An 18,567-nucleotide genomic window follows, 5' to 3' on the forward strand; every position below is an offset into this window, starting at 1 on the left:
ACGTAGGAAAGAAAGAGGTAGAGTTTTTTCTGGGAAGCTAAGTGAGGAAAGCATTTCAAGGAGGAAGGAGACTGTCAAATACTTGTAGGGACTGAATAAGGTAAGAATTCTTGCTGACAACTGATAGCTGGATTTGGCAGCATGGAGACTGTTGGTGACCTTGACAGGTCTACTTTCAGTGTTGGAGACAAAAGCCTGATCTCCAGAGAGTGAAGTAATTAGAGAAATACAGTAGGCTGCTGGGCAGTGGGAGTTAACTCGACGTCTGAGGTTATAAATGTAAAGATCTGTCCGAGCCGTCGTGTGTTTTTCACGAACCATATCGAACTGCTCAAGTGCAGGCAAAGCGGAGGCAGAGAGCTGTATTTAACCAGGGCTGCCCCGGGTGTCTGAAGGAGGCAGTTGAGGATGTATGGATTGACGGACCCAGGGATCTAAGCTGAAAAATGAGAAGAGTACTCTATAGTGAAAAGGTGGTAAAGCAATGGTTTGGAGGTCTAGGTACAGTCAGAGCCTCATGTATTATACTCACAAATACAACAAATATACGTACATCACCCTAGTCTCTTCTGGGTGAGTTCCACACAGGCTTGATGTCCATCTAGGTTATCAAGAAGTACAACAAGACTGGGTAATATTTCTTAAATTTTATTCTTATTTGAGTTTACAACAATTCAAAGATGGCAGATGCCCATTATAAATGGGTATACTAGACCATACATACTTTATAAGGCAAGGAAGCCCAGTTACTGAAAGAGTTTGAAAATGTACTTCTTTTGGCTACGTCACTGATAGTCTATGATGCGAAACTCTTGATGTCTCCCAGAGGATACATTATCACAAGTTTCCATTTTATCAGGTTCTAAACTTTATTTTTTAAAGAAAAAAAAATAGTGAGCAAGAATAAAAATATGTCTTAAAAAAGATGATTTCTGTATAAATAAAGCGTGTGATAAATTAGTGAAAGGAAGAAGTTTGGAGAGTAGAAGCTTTTATGTTGTATAAAAATAAATACTGTCAATTTACATAATATAAGACTGAAAATAAATTATTTTGTGGGTAAATAAGTCAGCTTATTGGTTGCATACTCATGTAAAGGCTTATAGAAAACCAGTAAAAAGTTTTTTTAAAGGAATCTACATCCATCTTATAAATTAAGTGATCTAATTGGTAACTGATTTTTCCATGTCTTTATTATTATTTTTCCCCTTTGACATGCCTTTTTAGACATTTTGTTGCTGTAACCAAGATTGGATAGCTAAAGAGAAAGGAGACAGAACTCCAATCAGTCATGTTGGTTATTTATTAGCATCTATGGAAAATGGTTAAATCTGGGAAGGGGGTGGCAACTAAATGTTCAATGAAATAAGGCATTGTTCTTTATTCTGAAGTCTTCATTTATTGGTGTTTTCCTTGGTCTTAGGAGCATGAATGATTTAGAGTTGGCTATCCTTAGCATTACGATCTAGTAAATGGAGGTTTCCCTGTCTGAAACCTGAAAGATGTAGCAACACTCTATCCTATTTTAGAAAATCCTGATGCTTCAGTCTATTTCCAGTCAGTTAATTAGTTAGGTACTCTTGGTACACCCAGGGGTCATAGAAAGAGTACTGGCTCAGGGGGCCAGAGACCCAGATTTTAGTCCTGATTCGGGCACCCTGCACCCAGGCAACTTTAGAAGTGTAACTTCTCTGCACTTCAGTTTCTTCTGCTGCAAAACACAGATAAAAGTATCCACCTGACCTATTTCACAGGTACTGTTGTGAGTACTATCTAACATAGTGTATTTGAATGCGCTTCAGAATATGTAATGCACTAAAGATGATGGTAAATGCTCTAAAAGTATGGTTTGCTGGGCACTTTTTCATGTTACAAATCAAAATAGAAATCTATCAGGAAATACAAATGCTTATGAATCATACAGTCCAGATGTAAATAAGTAATTTACAAAAGCTTTACAATAAAATCAAGGAAATTATTTATGGATTTTTCAAATAAAAAAATCTTTGCAGCTAAATATTCATTGACTTAATCATTCTTTCTTTTAAAAGAATGTTCACTGTTTGACATTATAACTCTCCAAAGGAGAAATTCTATAATTAGTTCAGTTCTCTGCCTTGGAAGATTCATTATAAGGCAGAAGAGTGGAATAATTAAAGTTTTAAAATAAGCAAAAATATATAACTCTACACCACAGTCCCCTTAAAGAGTTTAATAGGAATACTTACCCCAACGTTTATGAACAATGTACTATTTATATAATATTAACACTAACTCACAATTTAAACCACAATGATCAAAATTAATGTACATTTCCCCCCTTATCAGTTAAATTATTAGATATCTGATGGGCTGGAGAGGTTCCACTGAGTTTTTTTAATGAACTATATGTGATATAAAAACACTTACCTATTGAATAACTAAAGAGTTGGTAAAGTTTTGGAATATAGATCAGGTTTTAGAAAAATATATAGGAAACATAGCAGTGTATATGATAGAGTTCCCATGTAGAAATAAGCTTGTGCAAAGAGATGATATGTACAGGCATGACCAATAATTGAAGTAACCCACCAACTTCTCTTTTAAAATGGTAAGCCTAAAAGTTCCAATAGACTTCTTTGGAAGAGCAAGTGAATCACTTACTCATTCTAAGTCTCATAATATCAAGGTTATATTAAATTGTAGGGTTTTTTTTTAATAAGAAAAAAACTATTCATTTTAATATAGGTAATAAATAGTAAATTCTGGGCAGTAGCAAAATTTTTGGACCAAATGACAAAAGCATATCGATAAAATGTGTTTAAGAACTACATAATGCTAGGGCACCTGAGTGGCTCAGTCGGTTAAGCATCTGACTTCGGCTCAGGTCATGATCTCACGGTTCGTGAGTTTGAGCCCCGCGTTGGACTCTGGGCTGACAGCTCGGAGCCTGGAGCCTGCTTCAGATTCTGTGTCTCCCTCTGTCTGCCCCTCCGCTGCCTGCACTCTGTCTCTCACATTATCTCAAAAATAAATAAACATTAAAAAAAAAGAACTACATAATGCTAATATTCCAATAGTACTATGATCTTTGCTATCAACAATCCAAGATTCAGTACTCCATCAAACATTTCTCTGTCTTCTGTCTCTCCCCCCGCCTCCACACACACAGGATTTCTCACACCATCTCGTCCCTATAAATGCAGCTCGTTTTCTCTTGTTATTGACTATTAAGTTTTCTTAAAAAGATCAAAATTCTTTTAATAAATCAATGATCAAAAATGACCCATTGCTTTCTTTAAAGATCCGTCAAGGTCATTCTGTGTTTAAACAGTAGCCTGTGAAGACTTTACAGAGCTGAAATTAGCATTGGCACAGGGAAAAGTGAGTTTATCTTATGCTCAGCAGAACATATTTAGGTCAGGTTGGGAGCTAGTAATTGATCATTTATTCTCGGCTAGCAGAGAGGTGGGCATAGTTAAAACTATTAAAGGCTGGGTTGGGTCTCTTTCATTTTGTAGTAGGATTTGCAGTCCAACACATCTGTGAGACAAGAAAGGCTAAAGTAGAGCTCTGTTTCCTTGAACCTGGCATTGTAAGTTAAACAATAACACATATTTCCGCTACATCAGCGGTTTTTAACTTCTTCATTGTAAACATCCTATATTCTTTCCTATTTTGTTAATTTCAGAGCTTGAGCTTGTGTCTACATCTATGTCAAATTATCATTTATTCTATGAAAAGCAGCACAAATACTGTTGATTCTGGTTTTAACACAAATTCCTTAAAAAAATGTTAAGGCCATTTAATTGAATCAGGGCCAACTGAAGATTACCCTGGTAGAAGTCAAACTACTGATTTAAGATTTTTGAAAAAGAGTCATAAGTGGTTGTCTTGTGTTTTCCTCCGTGGAACTTGAGAACAGTTTGAGGACTTATTAGTCTCCAACGTCTCCATCTCTATCGCCAATAAGCCAAAGAAAATGAAAACTTAAGGCTAACAAAGCTGTTCCAAGCAGATCACCCAATGCCGTCAGATAGGGGATGGAGAAACTATCCGGGTCCTTTCCTTTCCTCCAGAAGTGATGGACCATCCAGTCAGCAATCCACAGCAAGGTAAACACCTAGAAAACACCAGAGATTACTTCTATTGCCTGGATATTCGTACCCCAGTAGACAAAACGCCCACTGGGCCATAATCCTACACCACTGCTTTCTGAAAGGAAGAGCATGCGTCAAGTCAAGAACCATGCTTGAAGAGAAGAAATCTTTAACTGACAAGAACATCTTTTCACAAGAAAAAATAGCGTGTGTATTTGTTATTAATAACATTTTTCTTCCACTTTTCATATACCTTCTCATTTTCTTCAAGCTTCCCCAAATCCCACTAATTCTTATATTGAATAGTATTATACAGTTGCCAAATCACTGTAATATTTCAACTTCTTTCTATATGATAAACCTGAGAAGAGCATATAAAGAAGGAAATAAAAACTAAAATAAGGAATAACATTTCTCCTATTGAAGGTATATCAAATGAAATAAAGATGGGGAACTGACCACACACTCACTAATTATAAGGCCATGGGTGGCTTCTCAAGGGAAATTTCAGCCAATGGTAAGGACAGTAACTAGAAGGGAGGTGTAGTGAGGAATGACTCCTCTACATGGATGTATTATAGATCTAGACATAGAGTCAAAATATATTAAAGGGTTATTCAAATGCGAAGGTGATATATGTAAGCACTTTCTAGGATATCAGGAATATGAAGACGTTTGTAATGCTTTGAATTTTGGGACCAGATATTTTTCTCTTCGAATATTTAGAGTAGAAGGATTGTCTAATTTTCAAATTCCTTTAGTAAGAAGGGATTTGGGACTAGAGAGGTCAGTGTTCCCTGGTTGTGGACAACTCGTCAAGTAGAGTTTAGTGGCTATGAGCACTTCTCTGTCACCTACGAGCCAAATGAAGGCAAGTCGCTTAACCTCTCTATTTCTCGCAAGTGAACGTTAGAGATAATAATGGCACCTACCTTCACGAGAATTCTGTGAGGATTAAATAGACTGAATAGTTCAGTCCTTGGCACACAATAAGCTTTCATCAGATGTCTGCTACTAGTAGATTTTAATGGTGTCACTGCTAGGACCATTTGTGGCCATCTCATTCCTATTTCTATGTGCAGGAGGAGGCGCATCCTAGGCCCAGAGTCTACGCCAAGGGTCTGTTACCTTTCACTGACATGTAGATATGGAGGCTCACTTTGGGCGAGCTGCCTTGGGTTCTACACTTGTGTGTGCTGAGGTTTAGCTCTGACACCTTCAGAGGAGACTGGCTCGTCTACACAGAGAGACAGATGTGTACCCATTCCAAAGGAGTGAACTTTAAATATCTTTGGACATCTGTCAGAGAGGGAGGCTGTGTTTTAGCCCATTTTATTTTGTATGAAGTTATTTGTTCTTTAGTGTTTCCCTGGCAAAGACTGTTTTAGAATCACAGAAAGTTCCATCAGAACAATCTGTTTTGCGTGTGGAGGAAGCATGGAATATTAGAAATAATTCTGGACTTGAAAATGATAAGATGCGGATTTGATTTCCATTTATCAGCTGTATGACTGTGGGCAAGCTTCTTACCATGCTGAGTTTAAATTTTCTCATTTTTAAGAAAAAATTTTTAATGGTTATTCATTTTTTGAAAGAAAGAGACAGAGAGCAAGTGAGGGAGGGGCAGAGAGAGAGGAGACACGGAATCCGAAGCAGGCTCCAGGCTCTGAACTGTCGGGCACAGAGCCCGACATGAGACTTGAACCCACGAACCACGAGATCATGACCAGAGCTGAAGTTGGATGCTTAACCAACTGAGCCACCCAGGTGCCCCAAATTTTCCCATTTGAAGAAAACCCAAAAGGGCCTAATATCTGCCACACTGACTTTGAAGTAAGTAATAAGAGTCTTGGTCTGGGGGCATGAAGAGAAAGGTAAGAAAGCACGATCTCAGGGTACATCAATAAAAGCATAATGCACAGAGAGAGAAAGAGTCATACACTGGACCCTGAATGGGCCAGGCCACATCTGGGCAGTGCATTCTGTTCCGGATGCCGTATTTCTATAGAAACTAGGTCACCCAAGTTTGCTAGATTCAGGGTCTAGCAAAGTGAGTAGCTCACAAAGCAGATACTTGGTATCCAACTGAATGCTGGGGAATCAGCGTGAGACAATGTCATACAACAGTCTGTCCCAGGCAGGGAGGGTGGCAGATGTGAATGTAAGAAGGTTATAGTATCAGGAGATGCTAGATTATAATACACAGCTTCAGAGGGTAGTTTTAGGCTAAAGGATAAAAGGTACCAAAAGACAGAACTTTTTTCAAGAAAACAATTGGGGTTGTCTATAAATAGAATAAGTTAGGTAGTAAGCTGTATAATACTGGACTATATGGAAGTTCAATAAAGGAATGTGCTGATGAATGAGTAATGTGTACAAGAGGAAACAACAGTTTTAAAGAGAAAAAGGTAGCTGATTTCCATGAGACTGGCAAGAAATGTAAATAAATAAATCTCTTTTATCATATATGCATCATATTATATATTCATGTAGGAGATATTTAATATATAGTTATATACATAAATTTATTCAATATATAACATCATACATATGTGATATATACACAATCTACTAATTCCTTGTTGCACATCTGCATTGAACAGATTAGATTTGTCTAGAACAGGAGTGGGCAAACTATAGTCCATGGACTAAATTCAACCTGCCAACTGTTTTTATAAATAAAATTTTATTGCAACATAACCCCACCCATTTATGTACTTACTTTCTATTTAGTCTATTATTCAATCCTCACAAGATTCTCATGAAATAGGCACTATTATTACCCTTGATGTTCATTTGGAGCAATCAGGTCGGAGAGGTTAAATAACCTGTTTTACAGGTTACACTACAATGACAGAACTATGTAGTTGTGACAGAGACCATATGGTCCACAGAACCCAAGACATTTACTCTCTGGCCTTTTACAGAAAAATGTGTGCTGACCTCTACTCAGGAGACAAATACTTATTCATACAGAAAGAAATAAGATAGCATCCTTACCTCATACACTAAAATAAATTCTAGCTAAGACTCAAGTACAAAAAGCAATAACTGAGAAGTTCTGTAAGAGAATGTCTTGTGACCTTGATGTAGGCAATGATCTCATAAGTAAAATGCGTAAAAATGCATAAAATATTTTAGTTTATAAACAATTTTAAATTAAAGATTTATAAAAATAAATTAATTAATTAAAGATTTCTGTGGTTCAATAAATACCATAAATAAAGTTAAAAATCACTCTCCAGGCTTGGGGGAGAAAAAAATCTCTGCACTGTTTATAACTGACAAAGAATTAGTATTCAGAATATTTAAAGAGAATATACAGAGAACTCCTACAGTTCATAAGAAAAAGAAACAACCCAATAGAATAGAAAAGGAAATCTAAAGTGTTAATAAACATATGAAAAGATGCTCACCCTCACTAATAATACACGAATGCAAATTAAACCGCATTAAACTCCATTTCATACCCAACTGACTGGCAAAAATCAATTTTTAAGCAACAGTAATAGCAATTTTGTTTTGTGAAACAGCTGTAATGGGTACATGCAATGTTCAAAGAGGTTCATGTGAACGGATTGAATTCTCAAAATACCTCTATTATATGCTATGGACTATTACTATCCCTTTTTGACACAAGAGGATACTAAGGCATATGTGAAGGGTTGGAAGCCTGCCCGAGATCACACAGCTCACGGGCGGAGACAGGCTCAAACCCATATCATAGTCTAACGCTAAGGCCCAAATTATCACCCGTCAGTGCAGCTCACTGTTTTTGGTCAAAAGAACTCTGCACTGCCAAAGGGAGTATAAATTGGCGCACTGCTTTGGGGACCAACTCGGCAACATGTGTGCATTTCCTCAATTCGGTAATTCCACACGAAAACATGATTTTTCCCCTCCGTTTCTTCTGCAGCATAGGTAAAAGGGTAAAATTGTTCATGGCTGAAGGAGACTGCCCCGGGGGCTTCACTGAGCCCCAGTCCCACGTGGCTACCTCAAGGACTGAGAAGACCAATATCTTGGTGTGTTTGCAAGAGCGCCGCCGGGAAACTCCGACATGCATGCTCGTTGCACCGTTGTCATAAAAGTCCAAAGTTGGAAATAACCTAGAAAGTCTCCAGGCAGAGGGATGACTAAATGAACTCCGAGGTCACATGACTGAACACTGCAGAGAAGCTAAAATGAATGAAAAAGAGCTACGCGACTCGATAGGAGCATGTCTCAAAAGCCTAAGGATTGAATGAAAAGGCAGTAGGAGACTACGTAAAGATTCCAATGAGGCTTATAAATACGACAAAAAATACAATATGTTATTTATAGATTCATTCCGTAGCAAGAGTACAGAAACATGCTTGGTAGTGACACATACCAATTTTGCTAACTGCTCGGGAGGAAATCAAATGAGACCGGGTACAGAAGGCACCAGCCCTATACATGATGTATTTTTGATTATTTTGAAGTAGTTGTTTAAATAATTTGTTAAGAGTTGATAAAGCTGGTGCTAAATACAAGATCATCTTATTTCCTATTTCCTATAGTTCCTGTTCATTTGTATTTTATAATTAAAAAAAAAAAAAAAGTGAGCTGCTGGGGCAGTGGTAACTCACTGACCGGGGCGATCCAAGCTACATCTTAGAATGCCTGCCCAGGGGGATACCTGAGAGAGGAAGTCAAGTGTGCCCTGAAGAGGCCACAAAAGGTTTGGACTTGTTAGTACCAAATGGCTCTGAGGCTAACACCAAAGGGGTCTTTAAGTGTCTGTGTGTGGAGTGAGAAACTGGCTGGTTCTTTGATCATTCTTGCAACTGTCCTCTCCAGCTGGGAAATAAGGGGACGTTTTGTGGAGAAACTGAATGGGAAAGTCTCAGGACGCAAAAACACGAGGAAGTATCAGGCACTGGTTGAGAATGAGGATTAACTGGTAGTTAACAATGGGATCCCTTTAGCCCCTGGTTTTGTTCCAAGAACAGTGGCAGGTGGGAGTATACCCCCCCAGAGAGGACATTAGACGTTCACATTTGGAGGGCTCCCAGTTAAGCGCCCCCACCCCTCCATCCTCTGCTGGTAGAGCGCCCAGTCAGCAGCCTTCTCCACTGCCAAGCTACCTAAGTTTGCCGTGCCGCAGTCTCCTCCCCGTAAGATAGAGGAAATGATGCCTATCTCAGCGAGACAATGATGTGAAGATGAAATTGGGCAGAATACTTAGAACAGCGCCCGATACATAGAAAGAGCATAACAAACACTGACTATGATTTAAAAAAACAACAGGTCATACATGAAGGAACAAGAACCTGACTTTTCCAATAGCAATACTGGGAGACGAGGAAGCAAACGCCTTCGACATTCTGAGAGAAAGGCATTTCCAAACTAGAATCCTATACCCGGTCAATTTATCTACTAAGTGTGGAGGCTAAACGGAAGCATTTTAAGACATGCATGCACTCAGGAAGTTTTCTCCCATGTTCTCTTTCTTGGGAACTTTCTTGAAAATCTGTTGATGCAAAATGAGGGGAGAACCAAGAAAGAGAAAGAACGGGGATCAGGAAATAGAAGAGTGAACCGAAAAGAGCAAGGAGGGAAGAAAGCTCTGGGATGGGAGCCATGCAGTGGGCTGGGGAGCCAGAGTCCAGACACAGAAGGAGGATGGAGTGTCTGGAAAGGAGGTCTCTGTGATCAAGGCAAATGGCAAATTATCTGACATAATAGAGTTTGGGGGCAAAAAACTAAGTCTAGGTATGCAACAACTGTGATGGAGCACTTAGGAAAAAATTAAGGATAGGTCTATAGGAAACTATGCCAGTGAAAAAATAGGGCAATTATCTCTGGGAAAAAATCAAAGAGAGGTTAAGAGGAAGAAAATATAAAAGGAAAAGAAAGAAAATATCATTATACTGCATGACTCGGCTCTGTGATAAATGATATTTACGGTCATAGAATATAAACAATACTATTTGTTAAATAAATTTGAGCCTTCCTATATTAGGAGGAAGAAAGTTGGGGAAATAAGGCATTGAGCAAGATGGCTATATCCTCATCTACCATAACTAAAAGTCCATAGATAATTTCTTAAATTAAGAAAGCAAAATTAGCAATCCAACATAGAAATAACAGAAGTAGTACCTAAAGTTGCTCTGGAGGACTAGTAGGAACTAGTTTTATACACACACACACACACACACACACACACACACACTTAAAAGAACTTTTTAAAGCATAATTGTATATAGAACATATCCTTTTCCAATATGTGACCCATGAATGAATTATGAAATCAATTTAATGTAATGAAATAGAATAAAATAGAATACAACGGGTTAGAGTAGAAAGTATTAGCATGCTACTAAGGACATTTCATAAAACTTTTGTTTCAGCTACAAAATTACATATATTTAAATATAAATAAAATATAGAAATATATATGCATTAGTTTCAGTATAAACATATTTCTTACTGAGTGTTGTGGTCGAAAACATTTGAAAGCTACTGATCTAACATGTACTTTTCACATGTTAGGTTCCAGGGATCTCACATGTGAATCTCTGGAAGGGGAAAACCATGCCATCTTTCTATTTGACCTCTTGGTTTCTAGCAAAACACTTTTACATGATAAGCCTGAAACAAATGGGTGTTGCTGAAGGGGCTCTACCACTGAATGACTGTGTTACTGTCAACGAGTGAATAAAACCCTCAAATGTTAGTTTCCTCATCTTTTCAATGAGATATCCATTAACTATCTCATTGGTACATTGCAGAAATTAACTAATATGTGTTAAGGGTTAAGCAAATGTCTGTACACAGTAAGTACTGATGGGGAGAAAAGAGAGGGTTTCAATACCACTAGAATTCTATAAACACTAGAGTGCAGAGTCTGAAGTTTCAGAGCTCAGTGCCTGGTGGTGCTCTGGTGAGGAAACGGGGCAAGAAATCCCCAAGAGCAGGCAGCAGGTCTGAAGGGTCTGTGTGCCAACGGGGAGAAAGTGGTTCCCCTGCTTGAAGAGCATTTGGTAGAGGCCATTCGGCCTCCCTGCTGGCAAAAGTCTCAGCGGACCCCAGAGAGCAGCCACATTTGCTGGTATTGGGACGAAGATGCTAGAGTGTGGCCAAACCTGGCACTGACTGTGTGTTGCGATTTGCCATAATCTCTGAACCTCTGTCACTGAGTGACCACACAAACGTTTTCTAGGGCAAGCCGGCACTGGGCCGTTGCTCAGCAAGACCCTCCCCGAGAGAGTTGGTGTGGGTCTCAGCCACAGGGGTTTTGAAACACAACCTCATTTGAGATAAAACTCTACAGAGAGGTGCTGCCTGGCAGGTAGACAGCTTGGGCACAGACAGGATAGAGGTGGGTAGCAGACAGAGAGGGCTGAGACAAAGGAGGGGTGGGGTTATTTTTAATCTTATTTTTTATTTTTTTAAATTTACATCCAAATTAGTTAGCATATAGTGCAACAATGATTTCAGGAGTAGATTCCTTAAGCCCCTTACCCATTTAGCCCATCCCTCCTCCCACAACCCCTCCAGTAACCTTCAGTTTCTTTTCCATATTTATGAGTCTCTTTTGTTTTGTCCCCCTCCCTGTTTTTATATTATTTTTGTTTCCCTTCCCTTACGTTCATCTGTTTTGTACCTTAAAGTCCTCATACGAGTGAAGTCATATAATTTTTGTCTTTCTCTGACTGACTAATTTCACTTAGCATAATACCCTCCAGTTCCATCCATGTAGTTGCAAATGGCAAGATTTCATTCTTTTTGATTGCCAAGTAATACTCCAGTGTATATATATACCACATCTTCTTTATTCATTCATCCATCGATGGACATTTGGGACTCTTTCCATACTTTGGCTATTGTTGATAGTGCTGCCATAAACATTGGGGTGCATATGTCCCTTCGAAACAGCACACCTGTATCCCTTGGATAAATGCCTAGTAGTGTAATTGCTGGGTTGTAGGGTAGTTCTATTTTTAGTTTTTCGAGGCACCAAGGAGGGGTGTTTGATTATGGGTTGGTGAGTGCTCAAAGTTCCTGCACCAGAGACTAGGGAGCTGGGTGAAACCATTTCCACCTCCCCTGCACACTCGCATGCACATGGATCCACCCCAGGAAGCTAAGCAGCCCCATCTGGTGGAGAATGGAGCCATTACACCAAACCCCACCCAACTGTGCCCTCCAAGGACATCCCCCAGAAGACCAGCACAAGTCACTCCACCTGCTTAGTGTACGGACTATAGAGTGCTTCATAGTTTCAGTTCTAGGAGAAACTGGATGTAAATTCATTTGGGTTTCATTCTGTTTGGTGGGTCATTTGTTTTCTTTGCTTGTTTTTGCTTACATTGCTTTCTTTTTTCTTTCTTTTCTTTCTCTTTCTTGGATACAGAAAGAGAAAAAAATTATTTTATGTTTTTAAATTTTTAAATCTATTATTACATATTTTTTTAATTTTTAAATTTTTTCTTACCCTTTTTCCCTTTTTTTTTTTTCTATATTCTACCGTTTCTTTCAACAAGGAGACAAAAACACACCTGGGATCTAGCTTTGTTTATTTGATTTTTTGTTTTGTTTTTAATTTTTCAATTTTAATTTATTTTATTAACATTTTTCTTCCCCCAAAATGACGGAATTCACCCCAAAAGAAAAAACAGGAAGAAATGACAGCCAGGGACTTAATCAACACAGATAATAAGTAAGATGTCTGAACTAGAATTTAGAACCACAGTATAAGAATACTAGCTGGGGTTGAAAAAAAGCACAGAAGACACCAGAGAATCGCTTTCTGTGGAGATAAAAGAAATAAAATCTAGTTAGGCTGAAATTAAAAATGCTATAAATGAGATGCAATCTCGAATGGATGCCACGATGGCACAGATGGATGAAACAGAGCAGTAAATCAGCAATATAGAAGATAAAATTATGGAGAATAATGAAGTGGAACAAAGAAGGAAACAAAAGCAAAAGATCATGATACAAAACTTAGAGAACTCAGTGACTCATTAAATAGGAATAACACCCAAATCATAGGAATTCCAGAAGATAGAAAGGGGGGAACAAATTATACCAGAAAACATTCCCAATCTGGGGAAGGACACAGGCATTAAATCCAATAAGCACAAAGAACTCCCAATAGATTCAACAAAAAACAACCATTACCAAGGCATATCACAGTCAAATTCACAAAATACACAGGCAAGAAAAGAATTATGAAGCAGCAAGGGGGAAAAAAGTCCTTAACCTTTAAGGGAAGACAGATCAGCTTTGCAGCAGACCTATCCACAGAAACTTGACAGGCCAGAAAGGAGTGGCAGAATATATTCAACCTGCTGAATCAGAAAAATATGCAGCCAAGAATTCTTTATCCAGCAAGGCTGTCATTCAAAAAAGAAGGAGAGATAAAGAGTTTCCCAGAAAAACAAAAACTAAAGGAGTTTGTGACCATTAAACCAGCCCTGCAAGAAATTTTAAGGGGGACTCTTTAAGTGGAGAAAAGACAAAACAAAAAAGATCAAAGCAACAAAGACTAGAAAGGACCAGAGAACATCACCAGAAACACCAACTCTACAGGCAACACAATAGCACTAAATTCATACCAGAGACTTATTTTAGACCTGAGACCACCTACAGATCAAAAGTAAGAGGATGGAGAACCAACAATCATGCTAATGGTTGTCAAAAGAAAGCTGGAGTAGACATACTTATATCAGACACACTCGATTTTAAAATAAATACTGGAACAAGAGACGAAGAAGGGCATTCTATCGTAATTAAGGGGTCTATCCACCAAGAAGATCTAACAATTGTAAACATTTATGTTCCAAACATGGAACGTCCAAATATATAAATCAATTAATCACAAACATAAAGAAACTGATTGACAATAATACCATAACAATAAGGGACTTCAATACCCCACTTACATCAATGGACAGATTGTCTAACTAGAAAATCAGCAAGGAAACAATGGCTTTGAATGACACACTGGACCATATAGACTTAACAGATATATTCAGAACATTTCATCCTAAAGCAGCAGAATACACATTCTTCTTGATTGCACATGGAACATTCTTCAGAATAGATCACATACTGGAGCACAAATCAGCCCTCAACAAGTACAAAAAGACAGAGACCATACCTTGCCTATTTTCAGACCACAACGCTATGAAATTCGAACTCAACCACAAGAAAAAATTTGGAAAGACCATGAATACTTGGAGATTAAAGAACATCCCACCAGGGGCGCCTGGGTGGCTCAGTCGGTTAAGTGTCCGACTTCGGCTCAGGTCACGATCTCACAGTCCATGAGTTCGAGCCCTACGTCCGGCTCTGGGCTGATGGCTCAGAGCCTGGAGCCTGCTTCCGATTCTGTGTCTCCCTCTCTCTCTGCCCCTCCCCCGTTCATGCTCTGTCTCTCTGTCTCAAAAATAAACATTAAAAAAAAAAAAAGAACATCCCACTAAAGAATGAATGGGTTAACCAAAAAATTAAAGAGGATATTAGGAAGTATGTGGAAGCTAATGAAAATGAAAACCCGACAGTCCAAAACCTCTGGGATGCAGCAAAGGTGGTTATAAGAGGGAAGTATATAGCAATCCAGGCCTTCCTAAAGAAGGAAGAAAGGTCTCAAATATACAACCTACCCTTATACCTAAAAGAGCTGGAAAATAACAGCAAATAAAGCCTAAAACCAGAAACAGAAGAAGGTAAATAACAAAGATTAGAGCAGAAATCAATTTTATATATACATAGCTGTAGAACAGATTAATGAAACCAGGAGCTGGTTCTTTGAAAGAAATAACAAAACTGACAAACCCTTAGCCAGATTGATCAAAAAGAAAAAGGAAAGGATGCAAATAGATAAAATCACAAATGAAAGAGGAGAGATCTCAACCAATACCACAGAAATACAAACAATAACAGGAGAATATGAGCAGTTATATGCCAAAAAATTGGGCCGTCTGGAAGAAATAGACAAATTCCTAGAAACATATAAACTACCAAAACTTGGGGCACCTGGGTGGCTCAGTCGGTTGAGCAACTGACTTCAGCTCAGGTCATGATCTCACGGTTTGTGAGTTCAAGCCCCACGTCGGGCTCTGTGCTAACAGCTCAGAGCCTGGAGCCTGCTTCAGATTCTGTGTCTCCCTCTCTCTCTGCCCCTCCTCTACTCATGCTCTGTCTCTGTCTCAGAAAAAAATAAACATTAAAAAAATAAAAAATAAAAAAATAAATAAACCACCAAAACTGAAACAGAAAGAAATAGAAAATTTGAACAGACCATAACCAATTAAGAAACTGAATCACTAATCAAAAATTTCCCAACAGACAAGAGTCCACAGCCAGATGGTTTTCCAGAAGAATTATAACAAACATTTAAAGAAGAGTAGGGGTGCCTGGGTGGCTCAGTTGGTTAAGCGTCTGACTTCAGCTCAGGTCATGATCTCACAGTTTGTGAGTTCGAGCCCCGTGCCAGGCTCTGTGCTGACAGCTCGGAGTCTGGAGCCTGCTTCGGATTCTGTATCTCCCTCTCTCTCTCTCTGCCGCTCCCCCGCCCCTCAAAATTAAAATAAAAACATTAAAAAAAATTTAAGGAAGAGTTAACATCTATTCTTTTGAAGTGCTTCCAAAAAATATAACTGGAAGGAAAACTGCCAAACTCATTCTATGAAGCCAGCATTACCTTGATTCCAAAACCAGACAAAGACCCAACTAAAAGGGAGAACTACAGGAAATTTCCCTAAGGAAAATAGATGCAAAAATTCTCAACAAGATTACTAGCCAACCAGATCCAACAATACATTAAAAGAATTATTCACTATGATCAGGTAGGATTTATTCCTGGGATGCAGGGCTGGTTTAATATATGCAAATCAATCAATGTGATACATCACATTAATAAAAGAAAGGATGAGAACCACATGATCCTCTCAATAGATGCAGAAAAAGCATTTGACAAAATACATCATCCTTTCTGGGTAAAAACCCTCAGGAAAGTAGGGATAGAAAGAACATACCTCAAGATCATAAAGGCCATATATAAAAGACCCACAACTAATATCATCCTCAATGGGGAAAAACTGAGAACTTCCCCCCTAAGGTCAGGAACATGGCAGGGAAGTCCACTCTCACCACTGTTACTCAATATAGTGTTGGAAGCCCTAGCCTTAGCAATCAGACAACACAAAGAAATAAAAGGCATCCAAATTGGCAAGGAGAAAGTCAAACTTTCACTCTTCACAGATGACATGATACTCTATATGGAAAACCCAAAAGATTCACCAAAAAACTGCTAGAACTGATCCATGAATTCAGCAAAGTCGCAGGATATAAAATCAATGTACAGAAACCAGTTGCATTTCTATATACCAATAATGAAGCAGCAGAAAGAGAAATCAAGGAATTGATCCCTTTTACAATTGCACCAAAACCCATAAAATACATAGGAATAAACTTAACCAAAGAGGTGAAAGATCTATACACTGAAAACTACAGAAAGCTTATGAAAGAAATTGAAGACACACAAAAATGGAAAAACATTCCATGTTCATGGGTTAGAAGAACAAATATTGTTAAAATGTTGACACCGCCCAAAGCAATCTACATATTCAATATAGTCCCTATCAAAATAATACCAGCATTCTTCACAGAGCTAGAGCAAACAATTCGAAAACTTGTATGGAATCAGAAAAGACCCCAAATAGCCAAAGTAATGTTGGAAAAGAAAACCAAAGCTGAAAGCATCACAATTCCAGACTTCAAGCTGTGTTATGAAGTGGTAATCATCAAGACAGTATGGTACTGGCACAAAAACAGACACATAGATCAATGGAACAGAATAGAAAACACAGAAATGGACCCACAAACGTATGGCCAACTAATCTTTCACAAAGCAGACAGAATATCCAATACAAAAAAGACAGTTTCTTCAGCAAATGGTATTGGGATAACTGGACAGCAACATGCAGAAGGATGAACTTGGACCACTTTCCTACACCATACACAAAAATAAACTCAAAGTGGATGAAAGACCTAAATGTAAGACAGGAAACCATCAAAATCCTAGAGGAGAGAACAGGCAACAACCTCTTTGACCTCGACTGCAGCAACTTCTTGACATGTCTCCAGAGGCAAGGGAAACAAAAGCAAAAATGAACTATTGGGACCTCATCATCTCAAGATAAAAAGCTTTGCACAGTGAAAGAAACAATCAGCAAAACTAAAAGGCAACTGACGGAACGGGAAAAGATATTTTCAAAGTTTTTTTTTTTTTTTTTTTTTTTTTTAATTTTTATTTTTGGGACAGAGAGAGACAGAGCATGAACGGGGGAGGGGCAGAGAGAGAGGGAGACACAGAATCGGAAACAGGCTCCAGGCTCCAAGCCATCAGCCCAGAGCCTGATGTGGGGCTCGAACTCACAGACCGCGAGATCGTGACCTGGCTGAAGTCGGACGCTTAACCGACTGCGCCACCCAGGCGCCCCATATTTTCAAATGAAATATCAGATAAAGGGTTAGTATCCAAAATCTATAAAGATCTTATCAAACTCAACTCCCAAAAAACAATCCAGTGAAGAAATGGGCAGAAGACGTGAATAGTCACTTTTCCAAAGAAGACATCCAGATTGCTAACAGACACATGAAAAGATGCTCAACATCACTCATCATCAGGGAAATACAAATCAAACCATAATGAGATACCACCTCACACCTGTCAGAATGGCTAACATTAACAACTCAGGCAACAACAGATGTTGGCGAAGATGTGGAGAAAGAGAAACCCTTTTGCATTTCTGGTGGTAATGAAAACTGGTTCACCCACCCTGGAAAAATGTGGAGGTTCCTCAAAAAATTAAAAATTGAGCCACTCTACAACCCAGCAATTGCACTACTAGGTATTTATCCAAAGGATACAAAAAGTCTGATTCGAAGGGGCACATGCACCCCAATGTTTATAGCAGCACTACTGACAATAGCCAAAGTATGGAAAGAGCCCAAATGTCCATCGACTGATAAATGGATAAAGAAGATGTGGTATACACATACAATGGAATAATACTCGGTGATCAAAAAGAATGAACTCTTGACATTTGCAACAACATGGATGCAACTAGAGTGTATTACGCTAAGTGAAATAAGTCAGTCAGAGAAAGACAAATATATGATTTCACTCATAGGTGGACTTTAAGAAACAAACAGATGAACATAGGGGAAGGGAAGCAAAAATAAGATAAAAACAGAGAGGGAGACAGACCACGAGAGATTCTTAAATACAGAGAACAAACTGAGGGTTGCTGGTGGGGTGTTGGGTGGGGGGTACGGGCTCAATGAGTGATGGGCATTAAGGAGGGCACTTGTTGGGATGAGCACTGGGTGCTACATGTAAGCGATGAATCACTAAATTCTATTTCTGAAATAATTATTATACACTATGTATAATCCAACTAACTTGAATTTAAATTTTAAAAATAATAAAAATAAAAGGTTATTGGAC

General features: G+C 38.6%; 1 protein-coding gene across 4 annotated transcripts in view; it reads right to left on the reverse strand.

Moving 5' to 3' along the window:
• Window positions 1–632: 632 nt before the first annotated feature.
• SLC41A2 (solute carrier family 41 member 2) overlaps window positions 633–18,567 on the reverse strand; it is a 119,593-nt gene continuing 101,658 nt past the window's right edge. For all 4 annotated transcript variants that reach the window (XM_078449534.2, XM_078449531.2, XM_078449532.2 and 1 more), the window contains one exon: window positions 633–4,102. In XM_078449534.2, the coding sequence (XP_078305660.1) occupies window positions 3,917–4,102 (186 nt within the window). In that variant the 3' untranslated portion in view covers window positions 633–3,916. The remainder of the gene's footprint in view (window positions 4,103–18,567) is intronic.

The sequence above is a fragment of the Panthera onca genome, chromosome B4 (assembly GCF_046562875.1).
Source record: "Panthera onca isolate mPanOnc1 chromosome B4, mPanOnc1 haplotype 2, whole genome shotgun sequence".
NCBI lineage: Eukaryota > Metazoa > Chordata > Mammalia > Carnivora > Felidae > Panthera > Panthera onca.